Genomic DNA, 19,447 nt, shown 5'->3' with positions numbered 1-19,447 from the left:
GTTTTTTTTTCTATGGTGAGAGATGATGATGGAATAACATTTCAGTAAACCAGTAAAAACTATCCCTTGAAAGGCTGTTTCGTTAATTAAACAGAGAAGAGCAAAAAGGCATGGTAAATAATTTACTTCCATAAGAATTCAAGTGGTAATGCTTGAAATAAAGGTTGGAAAAGAAATTGTTGGTTTTTTTTTTTTTTTAGAATACGGAAATTTTGAAAGTTTAGGTTTTTGTCTCTTTTCTTAAAAACAAAAAAAAAGGAAGAAAAAAAAGAAGAAGGTGAATTAAGAAAATATTGCTTCCCTGGGAGAGGTACATCTGACTTTGTCATGTGGCTACATGTACGAAGTCTTTGGCAAATGGGCTGCAATGTGGCTCTAAATACCAGAAACACATCTGAAGCAGCAGCTTTAAGAACAGGGACTCAAAGGAGCCAGACTGGTGCAGGCAATTAGATGAACTTTTATTTAAATCTTGTCTAGTGACCATGTGTCATAAACCATATGACAAATAGGTTTCCCATGAAATCCGGCCTACACTTCAGAAGAATGTTGTGAAAACACTGACTGGAGAGTAGTTTGACATATTTGAATTAGTAAATTCTAAAGAGGGAGGGAGGGGAAGGGAAATAATAATATTTATTCTTCCAAGACTTGTTTTAGACACTTAAAGTGGCAACTCCTTTTTGTCAATGTGTGTTGCTTTCTTAAGCTTCTGCCATTCTTCAAATTCTGACATCTATGGTAGAGCTGTGTTAAGACTGGAGCATTATATTGGCCCATCAAATCCTACAACTGTGTTAGACCATTTGAAATGGGTTATAGGGTTAAAGCAATCCACCTGGGTTGAGAAACAAATTCTGGATCCCTCCATCCTTCTGTTGCTATTTTTTGGTTAGGTTTTATTTATGTCAATAAAAAACTACTCTGAGCTTACAATATTTCTGCTAAACAAGCTTTGGTATTTTGTGTCTTCAAAACTGAGAAAAGAAAAGAGAAAAAAAGATTTTTGCCCTTAAATATATTATGATACCCACTAAAAGTGTCTTTTGTGTATGAGTAATTTTGTTAAACTTTTCCAGCATACCAGGGCCTTTTAAAATTAAATTGCATTGTGATTAAATTTGTGGGAACTATGTTCAGTGGCAGCTAAAAATATCCAATAATTTCAGTAGGCCATGAATTAGATCCACAGAATATGAGAAAGATGAGCTGGATTATGTCATGTCTCACATCAGCTTGGAAAAATACAGTATTCTTTGTCTTTTCAGTGGATGGAGGCTGGTCTTGTTGGTCATCTTGGTCCAAGTGCTCAGCGACGTGTGGAGGAGGGCATTACATGAGAACACGCTCCTGCACAAACCCAGCCCCGGCGTATGGAGGGGATATCTGCCTGGGGCTGCACACGGAGGAAGCACTCTGCAACACTCAGCCGTGTCCAGGTATGGCCAGTCAGGCCATCCATCTTTGGTCTTCATGTGCCACAGAGTAAAGCATCCCCAGTTAGCTAACATAATGCCCTTGATCTATTATTCAGGAGCATGTAATTTCTCTCTCTTATTAAGTACACAATCAGCCCTTATGTGCTACAATGCTGCCGTAAATCAAGTACTAGCAGAATATGTTCTACAGGAGACTACCTCCTTCCTCCCTCTTTAAAAATTAAAATCTAAGTTGCTATATCTGAATCTGGATTTAGTAAAATTGTGTAATATTTGAAGTGGGCCATGCAAATGGTTTATGAGACTTTTAATAAAATATCACAAAGAAGTGCTTTTGTTACAACACCAAACATTTGCAGCAAGCAAATTGCTGAGGTTAATATTCAACACGTGTCATCAAGTCAGGTGATATCAGGTCCTTCAAGTAGATAGTATTTGCCCTGTTTTCATATAAAGCACAAATAAAACTTTCATAGTCTTTGTAAAACTCCTTCTTCGACTTTGAATGTTAAGGAACAAAGACCTGATCTTTTTAAATGACTGTGGAGTGCTAAGCAGATGAAATGTCTCAGCACTCCTGCTAGTTGTATGATATTATGGATCATGTCTGCTTCTGTAACGTTGACTCTGCCTTTTGACTCATATTAAAAGGAAACTAATTTTTTAAATGAAATTTAAGTTAGAAATTGAGATTATAACTACATAAACTTTCATTTATTGCTGATTAGTGGATTACAGGCAACAACAAAAGGAAAAAAGGAGCTCTGATGCCACACTGTATTACTTGTTTCACTCAGAGCTCCTAGACATCGTAGCAAAAGTTTTCTGCTCGTATGATGAGGCTATGCATGTGAGGGCAAAAGTCCCATGACTTTGAATGGATCATATTACTTGTTATGATTCTTTCCTTCTCTAGGCACTACGCATCTTCCAGCAGAATAACAGTACCTACTTTGTCAAAATTAAAGCAGATTGGGTTTAAAAAAACTCCAATTGGGTTAAAAAAAAAAAAAAAGGCCAAGCATAGAAATCAGTTGATTATTTGATTTTTGAGACAAATATTGCACATTTGTATGCAGAAGTCGCATTGCTGCCTTGAAATCCTTTAAGGTATCTTTGAAAGGTCAGAGCTGGAATGTTCATTGTGCTAGTATTGTAGCTATTTTTCTTGTTGTGCATTTATTTTCTACCACCATTTTCCTATAAATGACAGTTTGCAAACATTCATAAATAATGTCTTCATCTTATTTTGACCTGCTTGTGGTCCAAATTTTGGAGTAGATGCAGAATGGTGGAGGAGGTTAGTTTCATTCATCTTGGTTCGAGAAAGTGGAAACTCTTATAAAACAATAACATTTCAGAGGCTTAAAATATATTTTTCACATTCTGTAATATTTTATTGATATTTCAATCTCACTGAAAATTTGCTGTAGGTTTTTGAAACAGCAGTCATCCATTAGCTGTGAGAATGGTCCTTGCCTCATGTTTACAATATGTATTTCAAAACTGCTTTTTACTGCTCTCATTTCACATGGGAATGGGTCAAAAATAACCACAGTGCTTCATAGATCAAGTTTGGACAGGCTCCTGAGCACCTGAAGAACCATTTTCTTGGGGCAAGCACCAGGTGAAGAGTGGTTCGTCCTTGTGCAGACCTGAAAGCACCATTGCTGACATTCACTGCTTGAGTGACATGCTCAGTATAAGAGAATAGTTATGACACTTGGAATCTAAGAATAACAATCCAGCAGAGAAATGAATATGCAAAAAATGGAAATATTTATGACATTTCTTAAGTTGTGAAAAGAATGAAGATTTTTTGGCATTTGAAATGCTCCTTTTTTTTTTTTTTCCAAACAAAACTAGCAGAAAACAAAACTTTCTGGAATCCTGATACTAAGGATTTGTTGAGGATATAGAGATTTAATGGAAAATCCAACGGAAAGTATTCAAGTCTGCACTTAAAAGAAAGTAACAGGCTTGTGTCTGCAAAACACATCAATTTTTCATCTTTCATTTTAAAAGGTCTATCATTGAGTTTGTAGTTTTTATTTTAATTTTCTCAAATGCAATCACAGCAATATGAAAGGAAGTACTGCAGTATTGATCAGTAGTGGCTGATATCAGTAAGTGTAACCAGTTGCCGTGTGTCTGCAATAAGTTGCATCAAACATATTTTATGCCTTAAGTATTTACTGCTTTTCTAAGAGGTGAAAATACATTCTGTCCTTGGATTGGTAACTTACACATACAAATAATGGACAAAGCAGCTGAGCATTTAGAAACGGTGGTGTAATACTGCATGAAAGAGATTTAAATGCTGCATTGATTAATCTGATCTTTCTGCAGTGCTGCCTTCACCAAAGGATCTCTTAGGAACTGCTTTATCTTAACCTGGCTTCAAAGGCCAGCCAAGAGTCTATAGGAAGAAGATATGACATGTGACATGATTAAGCCTTGCCATGTTAGACGTGAAAAGCAGTTCAGCAGGTTAAACACCTCTCCAGTTGACCCTCTCTTTTACATTCTCATGACTTGTGCACAGAACTAAGGAGAAAGTTCAGGAGCCTGCCTGAGGTGCAAGAGAGCCTCAGATACTTTGAACTGACAGAAATCAAAGGAATGAGGCAAGATAGCTGAGTCAGTGTAAAAACATGCAAAAGCTGTGGGATCACCTTCCCAGGGATGGCACATCTGACAGTTTGAAGTCATGCATTTGTTAGTCTTGGGTGCCTTATTTCTCTGCAGCTGTCTGAGCTCCCAACTACTTCCTCAAGCCACAGGTTTGGTGAGGACCCACCATTGCAGGGGTGGCCCTCTGTTTCATGCTTGCACTGATGTGCCCCCTCTCCTCCTCTTTGATTCTGTGTGCCAGATGAAGCTGATCAGCTCGGCACCAGACCCACAGACTGCCTGTCCTGTAGTGTCTGGGGGCACTGCAGGACTCACAAAGTTTCTTTATGGGTCCCCTAAGGAGCAGGACAAAACAGTAACCTTGCCCAGCCACTCATAGATGACTTAGCATGATCCCTGTGTACTCTGAAGTTCCTATTTCATCATGGGATGTAGCTTCTTCAGCAGAGGGTCTGTCAGGTCAAAAGCACATTGGACAAGATGGGGCTGTAGAGTGCACCAGACAACAAGATGCATTTAGGATGCCCACAAGTATTTTGGCACCTGCTGCGTATATCCCAATTATACCAGGACTGGCCAAGAATCTTGGCTCTGGCTTAAGCATGCTCTCTGCCACCAGTGAGAACTGGGCCAAGATTTGTAATGGGCAATATTCCTTTAAGCTTGAATGAGCAGGGCTTTATTGTAACTAAATATTTAGGGTAAAGATCCATATACTTATTTTACTTAGATCTAGCAGCTGACACTGGAGGTGATAACAGCAGCTCCTGGATGTGCCACACTAAGAGTAAAGCAGGCAGAAGCCTGTCCATTTGCTTGACTCCCACCTCAACTCTCCTACCCCCCTGAATTAGGATTGAAATACATTTTGGCACCTGCCTCTGTGCTCCTAATACCCACTCTGCAAATGAGCCCCTCCCAGGGCCTTTCCTAGGAGACAGAAAAACCAAAGGACAGAGCTGAGTATTTCTGCTACTCACAATAACAAGATCTTACAAGCTGATTGTATCAAGGTATTTGTCCTGTAGTTCAAAGAAGGCCTCATCAAGACAGTTACTAATTGTTCATTAAATATCAATATCCTAGTTCTTACCTGACTTGCTAGGTAAATCTATTTAATAATCAACAGTTATTGCTTGGCATTTTTCAAGACTGCAGCCTCAAATATTTCTTCTCCAGTCTGTTATATTTTAGATGACTGAAAGTTTTAACTTCTTTGCCATGTGAACAAGGGGAAAGTAATGAGTAAATGTGAACGTTGCATTCTGGAATTAGATATTGGAACAAGGTATTGGAAGGGGCCCCAGGGACTGTAAAAATTCCTTGACTTTCCACCTGATTAACAGGGTAGAAAAGCTTCACTAATTCACAAATTGTAATGTTTTTCAATCTAACTTGAATCAAAATTAGAAAATACACAATTTTTCATTTGAGCCAAAATGAGATTTGTAAATTTGCTTCATATTGGCATAAAATCACTTAAAATGTTGAAGTAGGAACGAGTTTGGTTTAGAATAGTAGGACAATATTTATTCCATATCAAAACCATGAAGCCTATCTCTGTGGGAAAGCTGACAGAAGAGAGGAAGTTTACCTGAGCTCTGTCTTCCCTATATTTGCCAAATTCAGAAGAGTCCTAGGAAGACAAGACTCAGCCTTGAGTTGTAAGAATGCTGAGTGCAGTAAACTCACACCACCTCATGAGAATGAGATCAATTCACTTTATATAAGGAAAGTATCTGAGATCACACAGGCATGAAATAAAAATATCTTCATCAAAGCTACATGAGGAGGGGAAGAAATATAGAAAATAAATAGGAGGTGACAAATTGAATGGAGAAGATGAGAATCTACAGCCAAGAATTGAACTTGCAATAGGAAAAGTTGAAAAAAAAAGACTTCAAAAAAATCTTCAGGGTGCTTCTATTTTGGGGTTAAATACATATCCTGTTTCAGAATGGAATACTCTTATAGTTCTCATTGCTACTGGTCAGGTACATTTGAAAAATGCACTGAGCTTGTCCACCGTAATGGCCTAGACTGGAATTAATTCCACAGCTATCACTCTTTCAGTCACCGCCACAGAATCCTCCAGCTTCTCACTTCCATACACAAAGGCCATGTCAGAAGCCAAAACCATGAGATGTCTGTAGCAAATTTACCATCACATTCACATTTCAGAGACTTCTGCCAAAGCCAAACTGCCTTGTTTATCGGACTGAAGGAGCTGCCCTCTGCTAGGTGGTGGTAGCCGGGGAGGAGGCTTTCTGTCCTAACTCAGAAATAGAAGCTATTTCTCTCTCATTCAGTGCACTTGAACTCCTTAATCACAGTGTCTGCATGTGTGTCCCTCTCTGCCTGCTGCAGACAGCTGGTCCGAGTGGTCCGAGTGGTCTGACTGTGACTCGTCTGGCTTCCAGACCCGCGCTCGGCAGTGCATCCTTTTGTTTCCTGTGGGCAGCCAGTGCACGGGCAACACCACTGAGAGCCGGGCCTGTGCTGTGGACTCCAACTTTATACCAGGTGAGGTCAGATCAGCCAACTCCTTGAAGGATTAGTGAAATCTCTCAAGGTTTCAGGACCAAGGCATAGCACTGTTCCAGACTGCACTGTGCAGATCCATGAGCTGCAGCAGAACTTGCCTTCGGTCAGCGCAGGGATGTTGGTCTACTGTGTAGAGACGATGTCTCTGTGTAGATCTGGTGCTATATAAAAATCTGTCCCATGGCACCCAGTGCCACTGCCTTGGTTAGTCACTATCACAGCAATCTGCAGGTCTCTCCCATTCCACTTGGTAGCAGGGGATGAGTACACACAGTAAGCAGAAATAGTTTGCTTTTTATTTTAAGTCTAGGATTATTAAAGAAATGTTGCTGTAGGTTTTGTGGTTTCCATGTACAAAATGGGTGCTGTGGTTGTAAATCCGGAAATCATTTCAGACAGTCCCTTACCTTGATAACTGCTCAAAAAGGTAAATACTATTAGCTTTGCCTCCAGTCCTTATGTCCCATGACTGCTAAGTACCTGATGAATAGTCACATTATGTATTATTCTATAGTATTCGTGTAAACTCATGACTGTACTTTCGTTTTTAAATCACAGGAGTCATTTAAATCCACACAACAGTATGGATGGTCACAATGCACTGCTGTTAACAGTAGACTTTCTCCCTATGTACATTAAAAATAGTGAGGGGTCTTTTCACAGGCAGAAAAATTTACATTTGAATGTATCATTTGAAATGCAGCTGTGTTTATTCACTGCAGCAACCTTTTCTTTGAGTGACTATGCAGTAAATAGTACAATGTAACAAAGACATCAGGAAAGTTAAACTCTGATTTTATGGATGGTGCATAATGCTTTAACTTCCAAATAGTATTTTCCTCTGAAACCAGTGTGAAAAATGTCAGTATGAAAGCAAAAACACCCACATTGTATTTTCCCTTTTCTAAGGCTTTTGAGGCTCTATTAATATCCACATTCTGTGAATCTGCAGCTTAATCCAATATAAGCTCTACATCTTATTTTGGAAGGCAGGCATTTTCAGAATCTGAAACAAGCCACCCTATCTCTTGCCCTTCTGGTTTGCTGCTCCTCCTCACATTACCAGTAACACCAGCAGGTCATGCCCATTACTCCCACCTTAGTGAATCAAGCTTACCTTCTGGTTCACTTGGCTCACTTTTTCTCATCCAGGTCTTCTAACTGAAGGGTTTCCTCCCTAGCTCTTGGCTGAAAAGACTAATCCTTGCAGAAGTGGCAACTTCCCTCTGTTGTAAGGACTGGACACCTAGTACTACCCATTTTTGTATCTTTTCCCTCACTTCATTTTTTGCTTGGAAAGATGTTAACAAAAAACTTAAAATTCTCCTTTTTTGAAATCAGATATACTGTGTCAGCTACCCCACTTGTATACAAGTGATCCTTGACCCTTTCGGAGAGGTTCAAGAGACTGATTTTTAAGGCAGAACTTACCTTCATAGAAACCATGGTCTGGAAGTAAGAAGTGGAAAAACTTAATAAAAACCTGCAAATTTTATTCTGTATTTTCAAAGTAGAAATGATAAGGATACAGGCTGGAATTGCATTTTTTTTAGTTTATGACTGAGAACTATGAAATTGGCAGTTGTCTTTTTTGAAGATATATAAATTCCCACTTTTCACATGAGTGCTAGATGTGACTTTTAGAAGTAATGAGTGCATTTGAACACAAGGTAATTAAACTGTAGTTAATTTTGCTTCAGGAAATCAACTCCACAATGAATGTTTCCATGTGCATTTGATTCTTTTCATTACAGAGATGTTTTGAGGCAAGAATTAAAAATAAGTTGTTGCTTTTGCTTGGGAGTCTAAGGAGCCTGAAGATGTCATGGGTCCTTTCTATTAATTCCACCACATAGCAAAAACATTTTTTACCTTGAAGTGGATATAATAGAATGAATTTTTAAATCCTTTCTGTGTTAATCTAACTAGAAGTTCTCTGTAATATTTTTTTCACCTTGGCCTAAGTGGTTTCTTTATCTTTCTAGAAATATCTGTGGCACGATCCAGCAGCATAGAAGAGAAACGATGTGGCGGTAAGCTTTTCAGCTCAAGATGTCTGTTAAATGCTGAAATATTGATTCTCCATTTTTTGCTTTTGTTTCACCTTTTACACTCCCTTATTAGTATTATTCTACCTTCTAAATCCTGCATTCTCATTATTTACACTTGTACAGAAAAAAGTAGTTACTTGTACAGAAAAATGTAGTTATTACAGGATTTCTCATTAAATATCCATCTGTCATTGGTGACCTTTGAGAGTAGAACATGCATTATTGGATGTTTTTATTTTCTTTGTCAGTGTGGCAGTCATCCTTGTACTCAAAAAGAAGTATCTATAATAATCTAGTTATCAGAAGGTCAAAATTTGTAAATTTGTTGCTCTGCCTTTTTCAGGATAACAAGTGCACAAACCTCTTTTAGACTCCAAATAAACAGCAGAAAACCAGCCTGCTAACAAATTTAATAGCCCAGACTCTATCTGGGACTCATTTTCAGCTTCATTGCCAGAGACAAAACTGAAAAGTAAATGAAAGGTTCCATTCTGGAGAGTCATGATGCTAGAAAAATAGAACTTGAATGGAAAAACTTTTATAACCACTAAACAATAAGAAGAAGAGGAAAGAAGAAGGAAAATGAACTTTTTTTTTTCCTGTGTTGAGCTATCACGCTTAGTCTGTGTCGTCATGGTAATAGCTCTGGCCAGTCCTAGTATTCTTCCATGCACAGATAAGCTGCATTTTTAACCTAATAAAGGACAATGAAAAGACAGAGGTTATGAAAGGGTACTTGTGCATATGGCAACTTGTTATGGGAGCCAAGAGAATGTCATTTGATTTTTTTGCTAATTAGCAGTGGTACTCTGAAAACATTTTGCCAAGTTTTGCAACACTGCGAAACCCTCATAAAGGCATAGAAGGATATTTTAGTGATAGATTGATATATTGACACAGTCAACTGAGACACCTAAATATTAGTTTGTGTTTCTAAGTACTCAGTAGGCATGTAAAGATTTTGTAAACCTTGGGTTTTACAAAAAATGAGACCCATGTATTGGCCAATTTTTCTGTATCACAGTGAAAAATATCTAAGAGATGTTTTAAAGACTAGCACCAGTATGTCAGTTTAAAATCCTTCATTTGTACATTTAGGCAGCAACAAATTTTCAGTCATGCTAAGATGAAATTTCCACCATGAGCTTCTCAGTGATACTTCTCCCCTAAAGTAAATAAAAAAGCACAGCTCCAGTTTGAAATAATAATGGAAAGCAGTCCAATTTGTTTATTTTGAGCTAATCCTACTGGTTCCATATCTGATCTGGTATCTGTTCAGTAACATCAGGGGATGATTGTGCTTTAAAGTTCCCTCCTACAGTTTCATGCGGCAATGGGCTTCCTCTCAGTTTTAGTCTTTGTGCAGGTGGAGAGGCTTGCCCATGGTCTGATGCCATTGTGCCTGTGAAGAGCAGAGCAGATAGGAGGGTGCTGGGCTATGAGGTGTTGACTTTGCACTCTCTGGCTGCACTGCTTAAAGGTCTATTGAGATTCAAGGAGTCTGTCTCTCGCCACTTCCCATTTCCCCCTAGAATGCTACCATTTCTTCCTCACTCCCCTTTAAATAAAGAAAAAAATTCCAAGAGCTGGAGAAAGGAACAAACTGGCCAAGATACAAAAAGAATGATAGCCAGCAAGAATTAAAGCAGGGATGGAAAAAACATCTGCTGCTGCTTCTGGGACATGCATCCAGTAAAAGGGATATGGAAAGCGTTTATGGAACACAGGAATGGGGTTCAATGATATCACGATTTTTTCAGTTCTGCCACGAGTCACTATTTATAAAAGGAAAAACTGTAATAGCAGCAGAGGAGGTGATACTGTAGTTCACTGAAAGAAAAAAAAGCTATTTATGTATACTATATATATCATTTATACATAATAAGGCTCTGTTATACAGAAAAAAACCCCTTGACTAACTATTCAAACATACGGAATGCAATTATTTTTTCTTTTATTTGTGTTCTGAACTTATTTAAGCATCTTTCAATGATCTCTACTTAAAGAGATGTATGGGTATCTAAGATTCTTATAATGGTCCCTTCAGGGAGGTAAAATGAATTTACTACTGTAGGGATAAACCATCACAATTGAGATGTTTCAGGGAAACACATGAAAATTCCCTTATCCTTATTTGAATCAAACACTTGTCTATATTTTTTTCCCCAAGCTGAAGCTTTTACTGCTAATGCCTCAAAATTCATTGCCTTCTTCTCTCCACTCTGCAGAGTTCAACATGTTCCACATGATCGCAGTGGGATTAAGTAGCTCAATCCTTGGTTGCCTTCTCACCCTGCTTGTTTACACATACTGCCAGCGGTACCAGCAGCAGTCCCACGACGCGACTGTCATCCACCCAGTGTCACCCGCTCCGCTCAACACCAGCATCACCAACCACATCAACAAACTGGACAAATACGACTCTGTAGAGGCCATCAAGGTGAGCAGAGGGCTGGGAGCTCCTCAATACACCCAGACGACATTTCTCCTGTATCAAAAGAATTTCCCTTGCTATTTTTCCGCAGTGCCATTTAAGCACAGCTTAAGCTGACAAAAGTAGATTTCATTTGAGGTATTGTAATTACAGATTCTTTCACTTGTCAATCCCTGTTAGGCAGTGTCCTGGTTTAGGGCAAATTCGGGAGAAAACTTCCAAAGGGGGCCCCTCCAGAAAGCAAACCCACACAGCCCCTTCCCCCAACCAGTTCGGGCATGATTCCTCAGAGGGAAGTGGAAAGAACCTGTTTATTTAACAGGCATGGCACCCCCCAGCACACAGAATGAACAATTCCAGATGACAACACTCTGTCAGCGCTCTGAAAAAGATGACAAATTGAGAAAGGCTCTCCTGGAAGTGGTTGCTCTGTTATCGGTCCCTCTGGCACTGGGAATGGCTGCTGCAGCCACAAGGTGCAGACTTGGTGTTTCCCAGGCTCGAGTGTTTCCAAGGAAAGGGAAAGAAAAGCAGTCCAGGGAAAATTCAGCCTGCCTAGCTAAACTAACTAATGAGCAGGAGCAAAAGCAAGAGCAAAGCAGCAGCAAGAGCCAGGTGAGCAAGAGCAAAAAGCCTAAGCCAAAACAAACCAGCTCTCAGTACTGCCCCATCTCTGTGTCCCACCAACTGTGGGGGAGTGAGCAGGCTGATTTCAGAGCCAGTCTTGAAGGCACAGAACATAATGTCCAGCATAAACAGAATAGAAAACTGCGGGTACAAGCATCCTAACATCACCCTAGGACAGGCAGGAAGTTGGATTTTGCATGTGTGTATAATTTATACAGCCGGTTTTGCTGGGAAAAGAGCAAATCACTCAAGTTGCTTTGTGGGATTTTTTTCCTAATTGTGTTCCCTACTGGCTTGTTCAAGAAGTAAATAGAGACATTTACCATGGCATCTACTGAGGAAATTCCTTTGCCTCTGATGATCCAGTTTCAGGGGCACTGTTCATCTTCCTGCACTATGTCTCTATATGGGAGATGTATCTGGTGAATATATTCTGACTCTCAGCTACTGTTTATAGCCAAACTACTCTGTGAAAAAGCAGTACAGGTGTACTGAGAGTCTATAATGATATCCATACTACATCATCATTATTCCCAAATTGCACTTCTCTTTTTGTGACCTTTTAAAATAACTCTGCTTTTCAGATCCACTAAATTAAGGAAGGATGTACATTTTGAAAATACCTAGTTCAGTGTCTTCAGATTACAAAGTTTATTCATGCAGCTGCAAAGCTTTTTTGCAAATGAGGATTTTTCTTAAATCCTACCTGGATAATCCAGTTCTTAATTTCTGCATTTTTATTTCTAATTAAAGACATTTTAATGAAAATTATCAAAAACAGCAAGAAATGTGTGGATCTTCTAGTCAGCAGTGCAATATGAACCTAATTTAAAGCTTTTTGAAATTCCACATCATCTCTCTAGATAGCTACAGAAACAACAACCAAAAAAAAACACCAAAAAAAAACCCCAAAAAAAAACCCCAAAAAAAACCCCAAAAAAACCACACTCCTTTGAAAATTCGTATTCGTATTCTAAATATGCATATTACTTTTCTAAAAAACAGGATTTAAGCTCTTAAGGCCTTCAGACATTTCTGCCACTTGAAAATCAGGGAATTAAGACCGTAAAGAAAAAATAATACTTATTCAGTAAAAAGATAGTGACTCATTCTCATAGGAAGACATGCACATATATGATTAAAAATATTCACAGAATCATTAAATTAGTTTTGCAATTTTATGGGGGAAAATTCCTGGCTTTATTAAGTAGAATTACTTTCTGTACGAATGTTATTATGTAGGAAGATACTTCCTGCAAATGCAAGTTTCTGTAGATAAACAAGTATTTCTCAATGCATTTTTGACTGGCTTACTATACACAGATATGTGCCACAAAAACTGCCTTGGCGAAAGAGCATACCTTTCCTATGTTCTTTTCCTTTTCTGATTTCTTTTTTTCTCTTTTTCTTCCCAGGCATTTAACAAAAACAACCTGATTCTAGAGGAGAGAAACAAATACTTCAATCCACACCTTACTGCAAAGACTTATTCTAATACCTATTTTACAGATTTCAATAATTATGATGAGTACTAATGGGCTTGTGTATTTTCTGGCCTCCTGTAACTCCCCGGTCCCAAGGCCTGTGCTACTCAAGTGCTCATGTGATTGAGGCTTCAGAGATGAAGTTCAGAGACATTTCAAGCACGATCCAAGCCATCAATGTCCCATTGCTGCCAAAAGCCCAAACCGCCTGTTTGTGACTTGATGTTTACTTTGCAGAATGCAAGGTTGGCCTTCAGTGTCAGGGGCAGCTGTAGCCCCTCAGTGTTGCTGGACTACTCATGAGGATTGCATTGCTTCGCTCGGTTTCATAAATTTCCACTCATATTTCTCTAACAAGTGACCAAGTATTCCGGAGTTTTAAAAAGAAATAATAATGTTACCCCTTAAATCTGTGCCAGGAGTACAAATCTAATTTTCTTTTTAGGCGTTGTCTTTTATTTCCTTGGGGTTTAAAAAGGGAGCTTTGCTGTCAGCCCTCTGTGCAGTCTCCTGAAACTCACACTGCCAAAAAGAGCTCACAAGGTGCTGGGGATGACAAGAAGAAATGTGGTGGTTTAGTGATCCTCTGCAGCAGCTCTGGGCTCTGTAGGCTGATCTTCCTGAGCTGTAAATCACTCTGACTGCACTTCAGCTGCTCAGAGTACAACAGAGAAGTACTAAGGCTGTACCGAGGGATACGATCTTGTAATTAACCCGGACACCTCTGGGGTCAGCGGTTTCTAGTTGCAAGCCGAGCCCAGTCACACAAAGCCTTCACCTTGCTCAGTTTGATTTTTGCAAGGGTGTGGAAGGGCCTGTCCCGCAGGGAGGCCGAGGGAGGAGGGCAGATGGGAGAGGCACACTGGGAGGTTTTTCTTTGTGTCTTTAATAAAGCAGCCTTGCTGCAGCGCATGGGTTTGTTGTGGCATTCCGCAGGCTTCCTCTCCCTGGTGCGTGCCCATGGGACAGGCTTGTCTCTGATGGCTGTGGCAGTCGCCACCAGGCTGGCCACGAGCAGTACAACTGTGCCGTGTATTGCGTGCCGTCTCTGGCTCTTGGGGGTATGTAGGCATAATCATAGGTCTGCTTTTTTCTTTGCAGCTTGTACTTTATATGCACGTGTCCGACAAACAAAGCTGGCTCAGAGGATATAGATACGTTTGCAAAGGGCTGTCTCATCTTGCTGCCATGTCTGATCTGCATCAGTCAGCCCCTAGAGGAACATTCTTATGGTATTTCAAGTGATGATCTTGTTGGACTTCATTGATGTACATATTTAAAATACTATTTGAGTTTTAAGTTATCAGTTTTAATTCCTTTTGTAGTGGTAGATGAGGAAACACAAAGTTTTATATAATTTTTCTTTGTCCTGTCTGTTTTCACCCACATTCATGACATTTTTATTTTTGTATCAGAAATTCCATATGTATAACTAAAAAGAAAATTGCAGGGATTTGAGTTAGATTTTACAGAGTATATAGTAGCAAGGAAGCATTTGCTAATTTCAGAAGCTTGTGAGAAGAAATTAAGTGAATATTAAGGATTAAAGAACTGGGCTTTCATTTTCTTGCTAAAAGCAAAGACTGTCACACTAGAATACTAGGGAGGTATGCAAGGAGTATCAGAGTGGAAATGTTTCCATTCTGTTTAGAGCTCTTGCTAGTTAGGTTGTGGTATTATGGACAAATAGAGAAAAACATGTACAGATTATAATGATTCACAACTATGTATGGAAAAAAATCAAAAAGTATCAATAAACACTTCCATAGCAATGGTAAATACTGCATCTACTCATGGCAGTGAGCTACATTTTTGAATGGGGATAGATCTGAATGTAGCACTATGCTTCCAATCTGTTCTACAGAAAAATGAAAAAAATTCAAAGTGATCTTGAAAATGCTATGCAGTAAAATAACACACATTTACCATCTATGAAAGTAATTAAGATCAGCCACTTATTTTTTTCTAGCTGAATAAGTTCTCCCTGTCACTAACTCAGCCAAATGAAAGCACCTTGTCTTCATACTAGCTCATCTCCAGAAAGTATAATAATGCTGGGTCTCTATAATTTGTGATTTTTCACTGTACATTAAATTTGGTTTTCCAGGAATAAATTAGCTTATTTCCCTAGGTAAGAGAGAAAATTTTCTTTGCAAGAAATAAAGAGGAAAAAAAACTCTCCAAGTCATAACCAGTATGGTATTTGAATTGCTGTGTTCATGCCAAGAGATAAATTTTATATTTAAATAGCATAAAATAAAACCTGTATTGTTGCTACTGCCAAGAAAAAGCAGCAGATGTGCATACATGCATTTGAGTGACATTGTTCCTTTCTGCCCCTGTACTAAGAGCACATTAGTCCAGCTTCTGGATTTTATATTTAGACTATAGTTTTGAGACCAATATCTTTAAAAGATTTGAACTATGTATTTTTACTTTACATTTTTTAATTAAAATTACTTAAATTATCTTTTTTTTTCCTAAATATTCAGTAGTTTAAGGTGCGCCTGTCTTTATAGTGATCTGTTTTTCATTCTTTTCATGGATAAATACATATGTTAGATACATGTTATATATGTGGTAAGAATACCCTTGGTTAAGTCTGCATGATGATAGGTAGAAGTCCATTTAGCAGATGCTGTCTGCTCACACTTCCCTCTTCTAAAGGAGTATTTCAGGTGTTCTAGATCTTTGAGCAGCTCCCATGCCAACATGTCAGGAAAGCATTTCTTTTAACTATTTTTCTTTGTGATTTAGCTTCCTAAATTTAGTTGTTCTATATCACAGGTAGAAATATATTCAAAACTCTATCTGAAGCAGCAGGGTAAATGTGGAAATTTCACAGCACTTAAATGAGAAAAACTAGATGGCAAGATCTCCTTGTCAAGCTAGATTGTGAGACAACAGGTTTTAAAGCCTTTAGATATTTGTGTCTTAGGTAATTTTAAAGGACCCCAGATGCACTGCCTGTATCAGTATTTTCATCTTCTGAATTCTCTGTAGCTGCCCAGGTAGCTTAGAACAGCTTTTTCTAGTACATGGAGCAAAGCAAAGTTCAGTCTTTATTAATTTTTAACTTACTTTATTTAGCATTTTTTCTAAAACAGGCTACAAAGCTGAAAAAGCAGATTTCATAGAATTGTTTAGGGTGGAAGATATCTAAGATCAAGTCCAACAATTAACCTAGCACTGCCAAGTCTCGTATTAAATGATGTCCATTTCTTCTTGAAAGCTCTTATTGTTCTGTCAAAAATATAACAAGTGGGCATTTCCTGCAAACCTTGTTTAAGCCAACAGAGCTCTCAGATTTTCTCAAGGATAAAATTTGGTTATGAAAGAATTGTTCTTTTCTTGAAAGTGAAAATCAAGTCCCTTGCTCATCAAATGCCACGCTTAAATATCGTTCATCCTTTCACTTGGATAAAGTGATCTATTTTGGATAAATAAGTATATTACCTCTGATGCCATTACTCAATATTACTAACCACGCTTACACTGATTGCATAAATTTTAAAATGCTTCTCTATTTTGAATGTAAACAGTTTGGCAGATAATTGAAAATAAGTAAAGCTGTTTCCATGTAGCCCTGCTGCATGGAGGGAGGAGGAAGCAAGACTGCCAGTCCCATCCTGCACGATATAGATGCTCATTGGCCAACTCAAAGTACCACTATGCCTGAGTACACAATTTGTGCTTATTTTTTATGTCTGAACCATAGCATACGTTCCTCAGTTGCTTAGAAGGTAGGCTCATGCTTGCAGATATATCTTGGACATTGATTTGAGTTTGATGATCTTTATGGCCTTTTTAAGTTACTCTACATAGAAGCTTTTGTGGCCGTTTGCAGTCACCTGATGTTGAAGCAGTGTGGTTTGGCTAAAACTAATTGAGATTTTTTACTAGGATTGGGAATTTCATAAGAGAATGGAAGAAAGAATGGGGCTTAAACAGCTTTGATTTCCAGGCTATTAAGCAGTACTGATGAAAGTCTCATATTGGTGTAGGGTACTGTGCATTTAGTTAGCCCTACCAGAGATCCGCAGCAGACTCTGGGAAAATACCACTCCAGCGTACAAATCAAGAGCTACTGAAGCACTTACGTTAGTGGAGAAATTTCTCCGAGCATCAGACCATATGGCTGTTCAAACCAGAAAAGAATGTAAGAGGTCCCAGATGTAAGTAAAATGTTAATAGGATTAAATGCTTCAATATTTTTTTCCTCATGATTATAAAATAAATATATTCATTTCTTTAAATGTGGGACCAGTTTTAATAAAATGAGCGCAACATGAGCACATTCCTAATGTTGACTGTATGCATAATGGCTTTGCTGTATGAGATCAATTCTGTAAACAGTTTGGTCCAAGCTTATCTTGCTCTGCTTGAGGCGTCTGGCCAATTTTAACTGTAGCTGCCACCAGCATCATCTATGTCTCGTCTAGGAAAACATACTTAGATGGCAGAGTTACATCCTGATGAGGGTTTGTGTCTCTCCACCAACACTGCAGTGAGCCTAGAGAGAGATACTTCTAATTTTCAGTGTAATTTCCATGCCTAGGTTGGCATAAGTTAGGCTCTTGAATATAATTTACTCATCATATAAGTAACCACACCGAGATCAATGGTATAGATGTAACGAGTTACTTATTTTAATGTGTTTACAGAATTGAGCCCAAAATGTATTGCTTCTACACAAATCCATGCACAGTACAAGATGACTTCAATAGAAAAGAACCAGATTCATTTAAAATTGTTCACAAGCGAATCTGCATCTTGATATCAGGGAATAATATGTGTTCATTGTGTGGGGTATTTGAATTCATTCCTTTCTTTGCTAAATAAATGAATGATAAAACACAATACTGCTTGACTTCATTTAAAAGCCATTCTTCCAAATAAAGAAGGATTGTGGGATCTGTGGACATTTTCCCTTTTTTCTGTCTACTCTCCTCCACAAAAATGAACCCATTCGAGGCTGAAATAGCCTTTAGCTAGACTGTTCTGTGTCACTAAATTAATGCTTTGCATTGTGTTGCCATGCGACGACATTCTCTAACTGGGATGGTACAAAGAGGGAAATATGCAAACCTGGGGGGTTTGGCAACACTTTCAGCCCCAGCAGAAACAAGGGTAGGCAGAAGTGAAACTAAAAATATAGAAGAATGTGACTGGAGGCTTGGCAAACTTGTCAATAAACTCAAAGGAGAGCAGAGGCTTTTTGGGAACTGCCAAGAGTGAGGCTATCCAGACTAAGCTCCTGGATAATCAAGCCAATTAGTAGCTCAAGAAAAAGCAGTCTGATTGCAACAGGTATTTGTGCAAAGTTTTCTGGTGACAATTGTGACACTGGTCACTGGTGACACCAGTGACACTGTCAGCATCAGGTTAACCAGAGGGGGTGTAAATGCTCTCACAAACAGGGAGCACCACCATACATGTGGCATTTTGACAATACCAAATATCCTTCTTGTTGGCAGGAAGGATAAGGCAAGAGGAGGAGGTCTGTAGAGCTGGTGCTGAACTTGTGGATTTTGGACTAGCTCCAGGCTAGTCTCACAGGCTGTGTACCCACAGCCAGCTAGAGTGTCTACCCCTTTAGTTTCCCCCATTTATTAAAGAAAAGAAAATACACCATAAAGATGGCGTGCTCTTTGGCTTCTTTGTGGCGCAAGTTAAAACACACTGAGAGGTGTACTGGGAACTGATAAACCTTTGGTTTCCTGTTGGCTTTTTGAAGCCAGGTTGGATACTTTCTCACATACTTTTCCCCTTGCTTTCTCTGCTTCTGGGAAATCGACCACAGCTTCTGCCTTGCTGAGTATTTATCAGTTTGAAGAAGAAATTTTATGCCAGTAGTGAGGTAGGTCTGCTAAAAATTTTTACAATAAAACTGACCTCAAGGGCTGTGTGAAAACTGCTATAGTGAAAACAAGTCTGTCTGTCTGTAACTGGTTTTAAACTGAAGGCATTATAGCAATTTCTCAACTGAAATGATGAGCTGAGCAGAGATGGTAATTTTCAAAAAAAAGATTCAGAGTAACTGTCAGCATTGTCGTAATCCAGTCCTAGAGGCTGAGAATGCAGAAGGAAGGTGTTATTTGCACTTGGGTTTTGTTATTTTTTTCCCAAGTATTCATCCACAAACCTCATCCAACAGTAGATTTGGATTTGAAAAAATCATGGAACGTACTTAACAATAACAAAGTAGTTTTGTTCACCGCAATATGAGAAAGA

At 38.7% G+C, this 19,447-nt stretch overlaps 1 protein-coding gene across 2 annotated transcripts in view; it reads left to right on the top strand.

Annotated features, from left to right (window-relative positions):
- Positions 1-18,118, top strand: part of SEMA5A (semaphorin 5A) — a 318,052-nt gene extending 299,934 nt beyond the window's left edge. For both annotated transcript variants that reach the window (XM_041411823.1, XM_041411824.1), the window contains 5 exons: positions 1,269-1,439; positions 6,441-6,596; positions 8,603-8,650; positions 10,897-11,108; positions 13,145-18,118. In XM_041411823.1, the coding sequence (XP_041267757.1) occupies positions 1,269-1,439; positions 6,441-6,596; positions 8,603-8,650; positions 10,897-11,108; positions 13,145-13,264 (707 nt within the window). In that variant the 3' untranslated portion in view covers positions 13,265-18,118. The remainder of the gene's footprint in view (positions 1-1,268; positions 1,440-6,440; positions 6,597-8,602; positions 8,651-10,896; positions 11,109-13,144) is intronic.
- Positions 18,119-19,447: the final 1,329 nt, after the last annotated feature.

Source organism: Onychostruthus taczanowskii, unplaced genomic scaffold (genome assembly GCF_017590055.1).
Source record: "Onychostruthus taczanowskii isolate IOZ18803 unplaced genomic scaffold, ASM1759005v1 scaffold37, whole genome shotgun sequence".
NCBI lineage: Eukaryota > Metazoa > Chordata > Aves > Passeriformes > Passeridae > Onychostruthus > Onychostruthus taczanowskii.
Note: the sequence above shows the minus strand (reverse complement) of the source record. Positions and strands in the feature narration are given on the sequence as shown.